General features: G+C 47.5%; 1 protein-coding gene across 3 annotated transcripts; it reads right to left on the reverse strand.

Annotated features, from left to right (window-relative positions):
- Window positions 1-1,665: 1,665 nt before the first annotated feature.
- On the reverse strand, window positions 1,666-10,793 carry LOC109742153 (transcription factor MYB58). 3 transcript variants are annotated; one of them, XM_073508831.1, is made up of 8 exons: window positions 10,489-10,793; window positions 10,040-10,169; window positions 5,580-8,127; window positions 5,314-5,467; window positions 4,538-4,802; window positions 3,737-4,423; window positions 2,748-3,576; window positions 1,666-2,651 (listed from the first exon to the last, which is right to left on the reverse strand). In XM_073508831.1, the coding sequence occupies exons 1-3, from the start codon at window positions 10,622-10,624 to the stop codon at window positions 7,542-7,544; spliced, it is 852 nt and encodes a 283-aa protein (XP_073364932.1). In that variant the 5' UTR covers window positions 10,625-10,793; the 3' UTR covers window positions 1,666-2,651; window positions 2,748-3,576; window positions 3,737-4,423; window positions 4,538-4,802; window positions 5,314-5,467; window positions 5,580-7,541. The 3 variants fall into 3 exon arrangements, with proteins under 3 accessions (XP_073364932.1, XP_045089120.1, XP_045089121.1); XM_045233185.2 differs by having other exon boundaries at window positions 5,174-5,467; XM_045233186.2 differs by having other exon boundaries at window positions 5,174-5,467; window positions 5,559-8,127.
- Window positions 10,794-14,350: the final 3,557 nt, after the last annotated feature.

The raw sequence follows: 14,350 nt of genomic DNA on the forward strand, positions 1-14,350 counted from the left end.
GATAGGCCACATCAACATAATAAAACATACAAGAATGCAGGTACTGTTAAACTTTGGCAAAAATGAAAAAATATTTAGCACACGGCGGAGGACGTATCATATTAAGGTCTAAATTTGCTCTATGAACCTCCCATGTTTATTAGGAACACAATAAATATGTAGACGCCTACATACACTCATAGAGACTCATCCCAATAAACAAACACACACTCTATCCTTATGAGCACCTCAGAGAGACTGAACCACTAGATATTGAGGTCGATGAAGTCATCACAGACGCCTCGCTGGCAATGGAAATGATGCCTCCCGCTGAAATGATATTCCAGTGTTCGGCGTACAACCACCCTCCTAACCATCCAACCATCAGTTGAATGATATTAACCTTTCATGTTAACTACTCCCTCCGTCCCATAATATAAAAATGTTTTTGACATTAGTGTAGTGTAAAAACGTTCTTATATTATGGGACGGAGGGAGTAATAGATAAAATGAAGACAAATCACGTACGGAACATAGATGGTAATAAATTATCATATTTCGGTTTAATACACAAGAGGATCATTCAATATAGTTATATTATGTTGAACTATCGAGTTAAATTGAGCGAGATAGTGTTGGCTCAAGATTCGCTCATTTCTCCGAAAATCTGCTTCTGAGCTCGGGCTCAGATGATTCCGCAATCCACACCGATGGTTTTGCATCAGGATTTGTGCGTCTTTGGGTATTTTCGGCCGTATTTTCGTTGTCTGGCGCGGCAGACTGTCAGCATTTATTGCTACGGAGCGTTGGGCTACTGCCGCCGGACAGATAGAGGCCCGATGGCTCGTCATCTTATCTGAGCTCACGTCGTTGCGGGACAGCTCTACGATAGATGGCTCGGCACTTTACCTGAGCCACCCTAAGCCGTATGACTCAAGTTTCCACAACGACGGCGTCAACACGTCTGGAAACATAAATTCATTGGCCTACCCTCAGCCCATCTGCCCAACGCTCTCATTCACTCTCCCATTCCCCAGTCTCTCCATTGTTCACTCATACCCAACTCCGTCCCCATCTCCGGCGACATGTCCGCTTCGTCTACATCCTCTCTCCCCGTCCCGGCGGACTGGCTGCTACCCCTGATGGCATATCCACTCTGCGGCGACGAGGTAGTACGTCGCAAGGAGTGGGAATCAGGTTGGGCATCGTTTCTACAAATGCATCCGTTATGATGTAAGTATTTTTTGATCCGATCTTGTCAGGTTTTTCATATTGAATCAAGATTTCACACACATCTCACCGGACTGACATAGAAGAGTTTTCACACACATCGTTTCGATGGACGCATGTTGTCCAAGTGTGGCTACGTCAGACGCATTTACATGCCACGAAGAAATGCTTGATCAAGGGAAAAAACAAAGGCCTCAACATCCAGACGACGCTGCTAGTCCCAGTCAGCATCAGCCAAAAAAAAACTGCTCAAATAAAGTTGTTTCGCTCAAACATATTCAGTAACCATGATCATGGATACAAAACGCAACTCAACAGGATGCAACCACTGTAAATCTATTTTTAGCTTTCGAAATGCCAAGGCCTCCCATATAAAATTATGTATGATTCAAATACAGAGACTGCAGGAATATATTTTTTAGTAATCAAATAGTGCAGAAACAACAATAAACATGGTAACAATACTAAAGTTTACGTGTTGATATCATCTCAAAAAGCAGTTCATAAATTCAGACTAGCTACCAAATTTTTCAGAAAACCATAAATCCTTTTGCGTGCTCTAGGACACAACTCTAGATCGTTACAGACATGGACAGTACATCTCAGACTAGCTATCAAATTGTTCTCACAACATCCCACAATTTTTTCTGCTTGCCCAAGGAACGCAAGACCATGATATCTCATATAGGAACAACATACAAATCCTGATCCGGGACGGACTGCAAATCAGGCCTCATGAAAAAGACAAATACATATTCATCGACCAAAAATTGCACAGCTCAGCTCTCGGCAAACCCAAGAGGCCTCTTGCATGTGTTCCGCCAGTGTCCTTCTATTCCGCAGTTCTTGCATCTGCCTGGTTTCCGCGGCTTCTTCGGAGCATCCCCTCGCTCTGGACATGTGGTCCTCTTGTGCCCCTCGCGGCGGCAAATGCTGCAGAACCTGGTTCTTTTACTCAGCCCTTCGTACGGTGCCTTCTCCCTGCTGCTTGTCGGCCTGCCAGTTCCTCTACACTTTTCTGGTGCTGCGAGGCACTGAAGTTCATTCATGCCGACAGAATTCGCAGCACTGTTGCATTGGTCAGCCTCCTGATCAACCAAAGCAGGATCGCCGTTGCAAGTTGCACTGGCATTTCCATTTTCAATGAGACGATCCTCGAATGCCAATCCATCCCGCGCAACCGCCAGAGGCGCTCCACCCTATAGCAGAGAGTCCAGCCCAGAATGCATGTAGTCATAGCATGCAGCACTTGCGTCCCCCATTCACACAACTTCCATGGCTTTAAAATATAATGTTGCATGCCTGTACGTGAACGACAAATTATGCGATTTGTCTTTCTGGTATTGAACCAGGTGATCCGGTAGTATATCCCTCGCATCTCTTGTCCACCTTTTCAGGATATGGTACTTAGGGATTTCATCAAGAGGTAGAATCTCCATCACCTACATTTTTTTCATATTTAACATATGTTAATGAGACATGTCCTTTTTTCCTTTGAAAAACTGAATTATGTACATCAATACACTTATGCAGCTTACCCTCAAAGCTGTGTGCTCAAAACTGACCACATTCGCACGTGAATATTGATTTGTCTTCGTTAACTGTCACCTCGTACTCCACTCTACTCCACTTCTCTCTCTTTGCTGCATTATTGTGAGTTGTGATGTATTTCCTCATCCTTTCTACATCAGTCACATTGTATGCAGTTCCATCTATTAGGAGGCGGCCAAATTCCTCAAACATATTCCTTGTATATATTTTGCTGGCATGGCGCTCTATCGCAAGGTTAGTCCGCCGCACAGCGCCTCCCCGACACAATGAAAGTATTAAAATGAACGAGATCAGTTCTTGAGCAGAAATCAGTAAAAAACAGAAATCTATTTTCTTGAATGGGAGCAACATATTTACAATCATTGTCCTCTTCTCCTCGTAGCTTTCATCGCGCTCACGGTCAAACTGAAGCCCCATGTATTGCCAGACAAAAACATGCATCGGGCTTGCGGGGGGGCATGTATGACTTCAGCATGTGGTTTGCACTCTCACTCCTCTGCGTACTTGTCAATTTTGCACAAAACACACCTCTGAAATATGGTTTTGCCCATTTATGTCTTGTCTCATATATTTGGGTCATATAGTTATGCCCCCTCAAGTTGTACTTATCAAGCAGCGCGTCCCAGGCTGTTTCAAATTCCTCCTCAGTTAACATGTGGTTAACAACTTTGTGAAATTCAGCTTGGAAATCACACTTTTTCGTGTAAAGCGGCCCCAGTGTTTCCTTCACCTTCTTAAGAACATGCCACTTGCACCAACGGTGGACAGTGTTTGGATAAATTTTCTTGATCGCAACCTCCATTACTCTGCATTGGTCTGAGCAAACAAAAAACAGTTTCAGTCAGAACCATAATTCAAGACTTATTTCCTTGCATGTTTTTATGTCATAATTCATTACTGCGTCCAGTGCAATTTGAAGGGATCTACAATAAAATATGTACAATCAAGGGACATTTTTCGTGTTCAAATCACTCACCTGTTAGTATTGTTTTTGGTGCAGGTCCGCCCATCATGCGAATGAATTCTGAAAACACCCATTCGAAGCTCTCTTCCTGCTCGTCGCGCATCAACACTCCTGCCACGATGATACTCTAGTAGTGATTGTTAACTCCAACAAATAGACCGAATGGCATGTCGTCCAGATTTGTACTGTATGTGGTGTCGAATGTGACCACGTCGCCAAAGAACTTGTACTGCATCCTGCTGCTCCCATTAGCCCACATGAAATTCTTCACCTTGCTATCTTTCTCGGCGAGCACCACAAAGGAGAATCCAGGGTCACTCGACCGAATGTCGGCAAACACCTGTAGTGCCTTCCGTACATCATCTTCAGCCTGCTCACGACTAATCTTCCCACAAATGTTCCTGAGTGTCCTTTTAGTGAAAGGCACCTTCTCAACCGAACCAAAGAAGCTCCCAATTATGCTGTATACCTTGCCAAGGTTGACGTTGTTCTCCCTCAACTGCCTTCTTAAATCTTTGGTATAGACGTCTATGTGTTTATGAGATGGCCAGTGCACTTTCTCTCCCATTGTAAGCGACATCGAATGATTGTGGCTCGCTCGGTGCTCTGTTATGTACCAACTGTTGTCTGATGCACGTAACAGTCTGATCAAAGCCGGGCACTCGCATCTGCACGACCTGCTGTTTCGTCTGGCTTCCCCTGCATACCATACAACAGAGCTAGTCAAAGAACATTCCAGCAATTTGATATGTACAACCAAATTCACTTTGTACACTTTTTTTCATTTTTATCTGAAACTGAAAGGCCACTCACCGAACAACCACAAACTATCTCCTGCATGCTTTTGGTTCTCTCAGCTTTCAGCCTGCCTTTTCCATATCTTATCCCAAAACCAATTTCCCAAGAATACAAGTTGTAGAAATCATACACCTCGCCCAGTGAATCAAAACTAAGACCTAGCTCAGGTCGGACCACACTCTTGTCAGGTTGCTCAGCGTATTCACACATTGATAGCTCCAGGGCGCTCATCCTTGATGGACAGGGCACACGGTCCGATGGCGCACTCCCGAGACGAAGCCTGCAGCAAGTTGCAAGCCCCATAATTTACATGCTGGATGTCTATGAGATTATCAAATAAACTGATTGTCACGAACAAATGTCAGAGAACCATCTCTCCCTGTATAGTCTTGCAAATCACAATTTTTCAACCTCCCTGTGTCATCATATTATTTTCTAATCTAAAAAAGGCAAAGCCTAGTTCGTCTAGAAACAAAAAACACAAAAACCAATTTTGACAGTTCACACCCGTACCATCAATTTTTACATGTCTGCATTTCTATGTGAGAGAAGATTGGTGAAACAAGTAATTACCCCCACTCCCCCAGCGCACACACACACACACGATTTGTTTCATCTGAATATGTAACCAAGGATCAATCGGGCGCCTACTTGTAACGGCAGTAACAGAAGATACAGATGGTCGTCGTCGGAGCCTCAGCTTTTAGTCCAGCCGGGGCCTGCGGATTTACTCTTCCCGTCGACTGGGCAGACCTGGTCGGAGATTCATCACGCCTACGCTGGCCACCTACCTGAGCGTCGGTGAGCACACCATTGCACACCATCTCAGCTATCCCGGAATCAACATCCCCTGGCGAATATCCTGATTAGCAGCCCCATTATCCAGAAGGTACATCAGCGGGACTGGATCTGGGGTTGTCGGCAAACTCCTCCCGCACGGGGAACCTGCGTACAGAATGGCGAATCAATCGCATAAGATTAGTTATCTTTCACAGAGCAAGCTTATCCTATCGTCGTTCCTAGGAGAAAAACGGACCAGAACTGCACGGGAACGAACTTGCCGACCGCATCCAGTAGGAATTCCATTCCCTCGATGTCCATCCGCACCCAGCTTCACGATCAAGCACCGTCGACGGCACCGGCGCCGCCACCCGCGACAGCAGCCTCGGCGAACTCTCCTCCTTTTTTTCTTCGACGGCGGCGAGGGGCCTCTAGAATGAACCACCGAAAGGGATGCATATCTCTTTCCTATTTTTTCAACGGGGTGTGCCCCGGCGGCCGACAAGCGGCTCAGACAGCGTAATCCATCTTGGACTCCTTATCTGATCCAGGCCCAGACTAGAAAAGCTAACGTCATGGTCCACGGCCTACTCAGGATTGCACATTCCTGGTCCACGGCCCATTCCGACTACCCGCGACGTCCGTCCGACCGCAGGGGACCAGCCCCACTTACGGTGCACTGTTCCATACTGTATTGGGAGGTTTTCTCCATTTACCAACGCTCGCACAGGATAGGCCAGCTGGCTTTCTCCAGATCCCAAGACTGCAATGGACGATGCAGATTTGGGTGCAGCTGAGCCCGAGCTCCAAATCGACGCACTTCATTTCTCGATCAACATCCATACTTAACTCATTCCTTTTCAAGTCAATTTCGAGTTGAGCCAAAAAAAAAAAACAAATCGATTCAAACGGGTCGCCGGCCTCGAGCTTTTCTTGACCTAAGGCTAACTGCATACGTTATTGCCTCCAAGAATGTCCCGCCTCATTTTTGGTTTGAGCACTTTGTTGGCCTAGGCTCAAGCCGACCTAAAGTTGAGCTGTTTTGTTCAAACTTTTGCCCGATTTTAAATAGTGTGAACTTCATTCAAATTTGAGTACTTTTATTTTTATGCAAATATAGACGCATGGATCACACAAGAAAATCACACAAATCACAAGGAGGTGGCGGCCAAAACTATTGGAGATCTCTCTCGGACACATATAGTAAAATAAAAACCAAAGTGTAGATTTTGCCCTAAATTATCGTCATAACTCGTAAGTACCTTTCATTCCTAATTATTTTATACCACCTTTAGTTTTCATTATCATTTAGGTTCCATCCATTGCGATGGTCAACCATCGTCAAAACCATTTTTGTGCAATACACGAACCGTTCTCTCCTCTTCGAATCATAGAGGGGCAACTTTTTTGATGCTCCGTGGTGCCACCCCTCTTCAGACAATTGGTCGCCGCACCCCCCCTCCGACCCTACTAGGGTGGGAGCACGGGGAGGCCACGATCTACCAGATGGAGTTGTAGTTTTCCTGGTTTTGAGACTTTTTGTCGGGTTTTGTGGAGGCACGTGCTCAGGTAAGTCCCTGAGCTTCCTCATCTTGACAATGTAGGCTATGATAACATCTATGACATGTTGGCATGTTTTCATGCTCATTTTGGCCGATGGGGTTAGCGACTTAATTAGCGTTTTTAGAATTTGTTAGCATGACGATGATTGTGTTTTTTCTTTGCAATTTGTTCCTCCGCTTTGTCTCCGTCACGTTGTGTGCCCTCCGGTGCGGTCGTGAGGCATGTGAGTTCTTTTTATGGAAATAGTAACCGGCGAACGTTCGCCAGGGAGAAACTGCCAGCGAATGCTCAACCTACCATACAATCTCAATCCTACGGTGCAGTTTGGATGACTTGTATACACTTAAAATTAAACAAAGGCCATGGCTGTTTTACAAAAAGGCCACCCAGGTTCTCGAAATGCTATGTAAACTGTCTTAAGTACGTTCACAAATGTCATGTCTTGTGGAGAACGTTCGCCAGCCCATCCTTTTCTTTAAGGTTGAGACCATGGATATGTTATGTGTGTCTTTTGGAAACAACGAGTTCAACTATTTCTTCTCCGGCCTTGAGAACTTCTTGGCAGTGACCAATAATGACTGGATGGTCCCGCGATGGAGAGGCAACGACAGCGGCGCACCATTGCGGAATCGCCCAAAGACCTCGATGCATATTCTCTATTTTTCAGAGGGGTCGCCTAGTTGATCCCGAGGAACTCGCTCACAGAGAGCAGGTCGCAGAATTCTCCTCCTCCTTGCATGTGGATCTGACCGGCGTCGAACTCCCAACAGATGCCCCCGTTGCCGAGCCCATGCAACGAGTCCACGGCGCCGCACATGCCATCCACCTGCACGGCCCCCTGGTGGCCCACGCCCAGCTGCGCCGGGCTGCCGTCGAAGGCCGCGTCCAGTGCGCTAGGTGCCATCAGGCCGGTGCCGTAGTCCATGTCCATGTCCATGTCGAGCCAGTCCGCGAACATGACCTTGGGGAGCACGGGCGTGTGCGGCCGGATCGTGGCTACAACGCCGGGGATTGTGAGGTTGCTCGAGTCGTCGGCCATCGACGACGACTCCAGCGGCCCGGATGAGCCGGCGATGGACGGCTGGTTAACAGTGCTGCGTTCGCGGGCGCTGTCGCTGGGCGTCGGGCTCCGGGGCGCGTCTGATCCGGCGGACTTGGCTGGTGAGCGCGCGCCCTCGACGCGCTTCTTCAGATACGAGTTCCAGTAGTTCTTCACCTCGTTGTCGGTTCGGCCCGGTAGGTGCTGAGCTATCTGAGACCACCTGAGAAAAAACCTCACCATGTAAGATAAGCTAATTAGTGTACAGTGACTCTGATAAATAAGGACATCGATAACTGCCACACGTGTGGTGTATCGGGTGGTTGTGCCGCACGCCTCGTGTGGCATGGAGAAGAAACAGCCCACGCATCTACGTGTGGCCAAAACAAGTAATGCCCACACATCTCTTTTTTCCCTCCCGGTCCCTCTCACACGCGTGCGAGTGGGCGAAATAGATAACGCCCACACGCCCCGTACGTCAGGCCTCGTACCTCGTGGTTCCGCAGGCCCCGCGTGACAGTCACCGTGCGTCCCGCAGTTGCCATGGTCCAGACCCTCGTCCATGTTCGTTTAACTGCAGTTGCCATGTCGAACAACTACAGTTGCCATGGTTGCTCAACTGCAGTTGCCATCTAATGTCAAAAGTTTCAGATGCCATTTTTGGGCAACTGCGGCTGTTGCTATGTATGGTCTGGTTTACCACTAGGCAGTTGCCATGTATGGTCTGGTTTACCACTAGGCAGTTGCCATGTATGGTCTGGTTTACTACAGTTGCCATGATTTGAAAACCTTAGGAGTTGCCACCTACTAACACTAGGCAGTTGCCGTGTAGTGCTACAAAAAGACATGGCAAAACAACATGTTCGGGTAAAAAAGAGAGAGTTGCCATCTGCTTACAAGCACACTAGGGCAGTTGCCGTGTACCCTGTAAAAATACATGGCAACTGACATATTTGGGTAAACAAAAAAAGAGAGTTGCCACCTGCTTAAAGCACACTAGGGCAGTTGCCATGTACAGTGCAAAACACATGGCAAGTGGCAACTTGGGTGTGGGAGATGAGACGGGCGTGTGGGCGAGATGGCAAATGCCCACACACCAGCCCTTGTGCGTGAGTGGAAAGTGGCGTGTGGGCGAACTGCTGAACGCCCACACACCAGCCTCTCTCATGTGGTGAAACGGCCGTGTGGGCGACCGGGTGAATGCCCACACACCAGCCCAGTCCTACGTGGCACTAGAAACATGCCAAAGATTCGTGCGCTAACAAACGGACGCGGATCTACGCGTGTGGGCGAGATGCAAATGCCCACATGTGTAGGCGTTAAACTTTTCGATAAATAAAGCTATGATTGTCAATGTCAAAGCATCTGTACACTATCATTGCTCATTTGTCTCAGACCGTTGACTAGTACTACAAGCGTGTACAAATGATTGTACTACACATATCTTTACTATCAAAATTGAGGACGATACTAAGAGTCTGTTCGGCACTCATCTACTCCGTAAAATACGAGAGTACACGGAGCGCCACTTTGGCCACTCCGCGAAAATAGCCTGCGGGCCGCTCCGCCGCTCCAGGAGCGGAGCTGCGGAGCGGAGAGCTGTCGAACAGGCCTTAATTTGATCTTGCGTACGAAATGGAATTGACAAAACTATCTTGCTTGCAACGACTATTTAGAAACGTAACGTAAGCATTGGATTAGACACAAGTTTAGCGATTCTTAGCTGTTCTTTCTTCCTTTTTTGTCCAAAAAAGAGGTTAACCGTGACCAAGCCAACTTTCCATCCAGTAGCTAGGTTAGTGAAAGCGAGGCTCTTGTTCACTATCACCAAACGGGCACTCAAAAGAAGCAATCGAGTGCCTCGATATATATGGACGCAGGTGTCAGCATCAACTCCACCACGTAGCGGCCTACATGGCAGACATCAGCATTTTCTTTTGTTTGCGCCAGCAAAACTAAGCTTGCTATTTTTCTTCTTCTTATTGAACTCCTAGATGAATTAGGGAAGAAAATATCAAAGAAACACACTCTGATTCAGTCACGCCTGCTAATCAGGTGACGTTTCGCTCGTCACCAATCTACTTGCTCTGGAGGCGAGGTGGAAAACGTGAGGCTTGTGATGCGTGCTTGCTTACTTGTTGCCGAGTGTGGCGTGGAGGCTCATGACGGTCTCTTCTTCCTCCCTGGAGAACATGCCGTGCTTCAGCCCCGGCCTCAGGTAGTTGATCCACCGCAGCCTGCAGCTCTTGCCGTTCCGCTCAAGTCCTGATATTCAAGGGAAGCTTTAGCCCCCACACCACATGCCAAGGTACACTTGACAGAATTCTGCTGGAACCCTTTCCCGAAAGCACTGCAAAAATTTGCTGAGTTCTAAAGAGCTTCATCTACTGTCCTCTGGCGATTTTAATTCCCCATCTTTTCCCCATCCCACGAGCCAAGGTACATTGCAGAGCCTCGGCAGGAAAGCAGGGGAAATTGGGAATTGGGCATGAACCACGCAGGCTCGCGGGAATGCAAGTACACAAGAAGAAAATCTATCCAATTCCCTGTCGAAAATCTCGCTTGGCTGGGAGGGAGTTCTTACCGGCCTTGACGGGGACGGTGCTCCAGCAGCTGTGGCCGTAGCGGACGATGAAGTCACGGAGCTTCTGGTCCTCCTCCGGCGACCACAGCCCCTTGCGGTGCTGCGCCTTGGGCTTCTGGCACGACTTGCACCCCATCGATTCTTGCGAAATGCCGGCCGCCGCGGAGGCGCAGGACCAGCAATGCTTTCGGCTGTGTAGTACTCCAAGTAGGAACAACGAAGGAGGTTAATGTTTCTTAAATCAGCTTTGAGAGGCGTGGGAGCCTGCGAGGGGCTGCGATCGCTGTGCTGTTTGCACTGTTGTGTCTGGCATGAGGGCTCTCGGTGAGACTTTATAGACCCAAATGATGAGTCGTTGGGCGCCTTCTCGTGGGGATAGAGAAAGATTAGTCACCGATTGTTTTTAATGATCACAAACTCTTTGAGATAGCATATCCACCGATTTCTGCAATGCTCTTTTATTTAGTAAAGCTTCTTTATTTGTAGCAGATAGTAATCCAAAAGGCATGGAATTCTAGAAGAAAAATCCATCTTGGAGACACCCAATTATAAGTCCTGCAAATTGTGTACTTTAATAATTCTCCGTCCTATGTGAGCTATGGAAGATAAACCTTGCACAATTTTAGTTGATCTTTATTTTAGGTACACTTAGCCAGCTGGGTGATCAGTGTAATTGCGTGCCTAGCATTTTAATAATTTGAATCTTGGAATCTAATTTAAATCGAAAGCGGTGATTCTTAAACTAGATTTTGAGAAGGCTTATGATTCCGTGAGTTGGCCTTTTTTGCGTACGGTCTTATTGGCTAAAGGGTTTGAGGGGCCCCTTGTTCATAGAATCATGCAGTTGGTCTCGGGAGGCCACACTGCCATCAATGTTAATGGTGGTTAGCAAGTTCTTTGCCAATGGTAGGGGTCTGCGGCAAGGTGACCCTGCCTCGCCCATTCTGTTCAACTTCGTTGCGGATGCCTTATCCCGCTTGCTATCTAGGCCAGCTACCTTTGGGCACATCTCTCCGGTTAGCTCTAATCTTCTTCCCCAAGGACTGATCCACCTCCAATACGCGGACGACACTATTATTATGGTTGAGCTGAACGATGCCTGCCTTGCACACCTCAAGTTTATTTTACTCTGCTTTGAGGCAATGTCGGGCCTTATGATTAACTTTGCCAAAAGTGAAGTGATTGTTACTGGTGTGGACAAATCGGAAGCTGTGCGTGTGGCACATCTTCTCAACTGTAAGTTGGGGTCCTTTCCGTTCAAATACTTGGGCTTGCCAATATCCCCGGACGTGCTTCATGCCAAAGATTTTGCCCCGGTGGTTACAAAGGTGGGCAACAGGGTTCTTCCCTGGCGGGGTACGTATAATACTAATGCGGGTAAAGTGGCTCTAATTAATGTTTGTCTATCCTCCCTCCCCATGTTCCTGATGGGCTTCTATCTCTTGTCGGCTGGGATTAATGCTGGTTTTGATAAACCCCGTGGGGCGTTCTACTGGAACACGGGCGGACAATCGCCGCAAATACCGCTTTGTTAAATGGAAGTTGATGTGTAGGCCCAAAAACCTTGGGGGGTTAGGGATTCTTAATACTTCCATCATGAACCAATGCTTGATGATCAAATGGTGGTGGAAGATTATGAGTGCTGAGGATCAGCCCCTCTGGCTGTCGATTCTTAAGCCAAATATTTCCCGTCCTCCAGCCCGATGTTTGCTCAGTCGCGTGGTGGCTCTCAGTTTTGGAAGTCCCTGGTCAAAGTTAGACCTGTGTTCCAATCTTTTGTTAAGTTTGTTGTTGGGGATGGCTCCTCGATTAGATTTTGGCTTGATTAGTGGTGTGGAGACTCACCCCTCTCGGTGAACTTCTCCACCCTTTTCTCTTACTATTCTGATCCGAATATTTCTATTGTGGAGTTGGCTTCCCAAGGGTGGAACCTGGTCTTCTGCCGCTCCCTGTCGCTTGTAGAGTTTGAAGACTGGCAACGTCTTACTGCCTTCTTCCCCTCGCTCTCGACGAATAGGGATTCGGTGGTCTGGCCGTTGTCTGCCTCTGGGCGTTTCTCTGTTAAATTGCTACTCCCTCCGTCCTTTAAAGACTGTACTTCCAACTTTGTTGGAGGGTCAAACTATCTCCAAGGTTGACCGAGTTGTGCAAAACTATATCAGTGTTTGTGAAACCAAATAGGTATACGATGAAAATATATTTTATCATGAATCTAATACTACTAATTTGATGGAATAAATGTTGGTGCATTATTGTACAAATACGGTCAAACATAAAAAAGTTTGACTTTCCAAGAAAGTTGGAAGTACACTCTTTAAAGGACAGAGGGAGTATACTCTAAGCTTGTTGGTGGCACGCCCACTAATCGGTTTTCCTAGACCTGGAAGGCCCGTATTCCCCCTAAGATTAAGATTTTCCTGTGGCAAGCTTTCAGAGGCCGGTTGCCCTCGGCTGATCAAATTCGTAAGAGAAATGAGCCGGGCTCCCAGTTCTGTGCTTTGTGCGGTGCTGTGGAGGACACAGACCATATTTTTTTTCCATTGTGCCCTGGCTAAACTCATTTGGAGTTGCGTAAGGGATTGGCTTCTTGTCTCTTGGGCCCCTGGCTCCTTTTCCGAGTTGCGTAGCTTGGCAAACAACCTTTCGGGCGTCTCCAGACGTATCTTTTGGGTGGGCCTGGGAGATTTTTGCTGGTCCCTTTGGACGACTAGGAACAAATTTACTATTGAGCACGTGTTTCCGGCTAAACCTGCTGACTGCTTATTTAAATCATGTGCTTTCCTGCAGCAGTGGAAATCATTGACTAAGGTCGACGACCAACAAGCGCTCTCTCTGCTGATCTCCAAAGTCCGGGCTACGGCGTCTCAATTATGCAGACAAGAGCAAGATGTTTAAGTGCTTCTTTTGGATCGGTTGCTTTAGCTTTAGTTGGTCCTTCTTTCCGGCCTGCGTGCCGTGCACTAGCGAGGGAGCCATGTACCTGACTATCTTTTCTTTCGTCTCGCCCGTCGTTGGGGCCTGGGTGTTGTTTGGAACTTCTCTGTTATGTGGTTGATACCTGCCTTATGGCTTTATTTATAAAGTCGGGCGTATGCCTTTTCTCTAAAAAAAATTTGTTCATTTTCTTGTTGGTACCATCTTTTGGAATAATCCAGGTGAAATAAGAATAAAAAATATATTAAAATCATTTATGATACTCAACTGTAGTGCTTCCCCACTGTTTCCATAATCTATAGAAAGTGTTTGATGGCAACTCAAAAATTAAAAAAGTATCCGACGAAACCAAGTTACAATGACGAAAAAGGGTTTGTCCCGCTTTATATTATAAAGCAACCATCATCCACACATCCGAGCAAATCTATATAAACGCACGCCACCACCACACCACACACAATACACACACCCAAGCCAAGATACAAAGGTGCCGGGCACCGACACACCCCGTCAACGACTACCAAGCACACTACAGATGAGCAAGCCTAGAGTCGACGGAGACCACCACCAAGATGAGCGATCCACCGGGAAGAGGTGAGACGGACAACGCCGGAGCGAGGACTCCAAGACAATGCCTTCAAGAAAGGCACGACCACGGATAGCCGCCACCGTTCGATCCGAAGATCAAATTTTCACCCGAAGCAACACGAAAGGAGTAGGAACACAACGACGGAGCCTACAGGAGGAGCACAACGTTCACGGACGCTGTCGCCGTCGACTAGTTCACAGACTGGACAAGTGATGTACCCTGGTGCTCCTACCCCTCCGTCGTACCCCTGCTCCGCCAACCACCCGCAGCCATGGCTGCCCGCCCGCACCCGAGCCGCGCAATCTACGCACGACCAACACGCCTCCCACCACTAGGGCC

The sequence above is a fragment of the Aegilops tauschii genome, chromosome 2, assembly GCF_002575655.3.
Source record: "Aegilops tauschii subsp. strangulata cultivar AL8/78 chromosome 2, Aet v6.0, whole genome shotgun sequence".
NCBI lineage: Eukaryota > Viridiplantae > Streptophyta > Magnoliopsida > Poales > Poaceae > Aegilops > Aegilops tauschii.

Bases quoted from the DNA above. Each gene is read 5' to 3' on its own strand.
- LOC109742153 (XM_073508831.1), bottom strand. From the start codon at position 10,624: ATGGGGTGCAAGTCGTGCCAGAAGCCCAAGGCGCAGCACCGCAAGGGG. The intron at 10,170-10,488 runs GTAAGAACTCCC...CTTGAATATCAG, and splicing joins CACCGTCCCCGTCAAGGCCG to GACTTGAGCGGAACGGCAAG. The intron at 8,128-10,039 runs GTAAGCAAGCAC...GTTTTTTCTCAG, and splicing joins CACGCCACACTCGGCAACAA to GTGGTCTCAGATAGCTCAGC.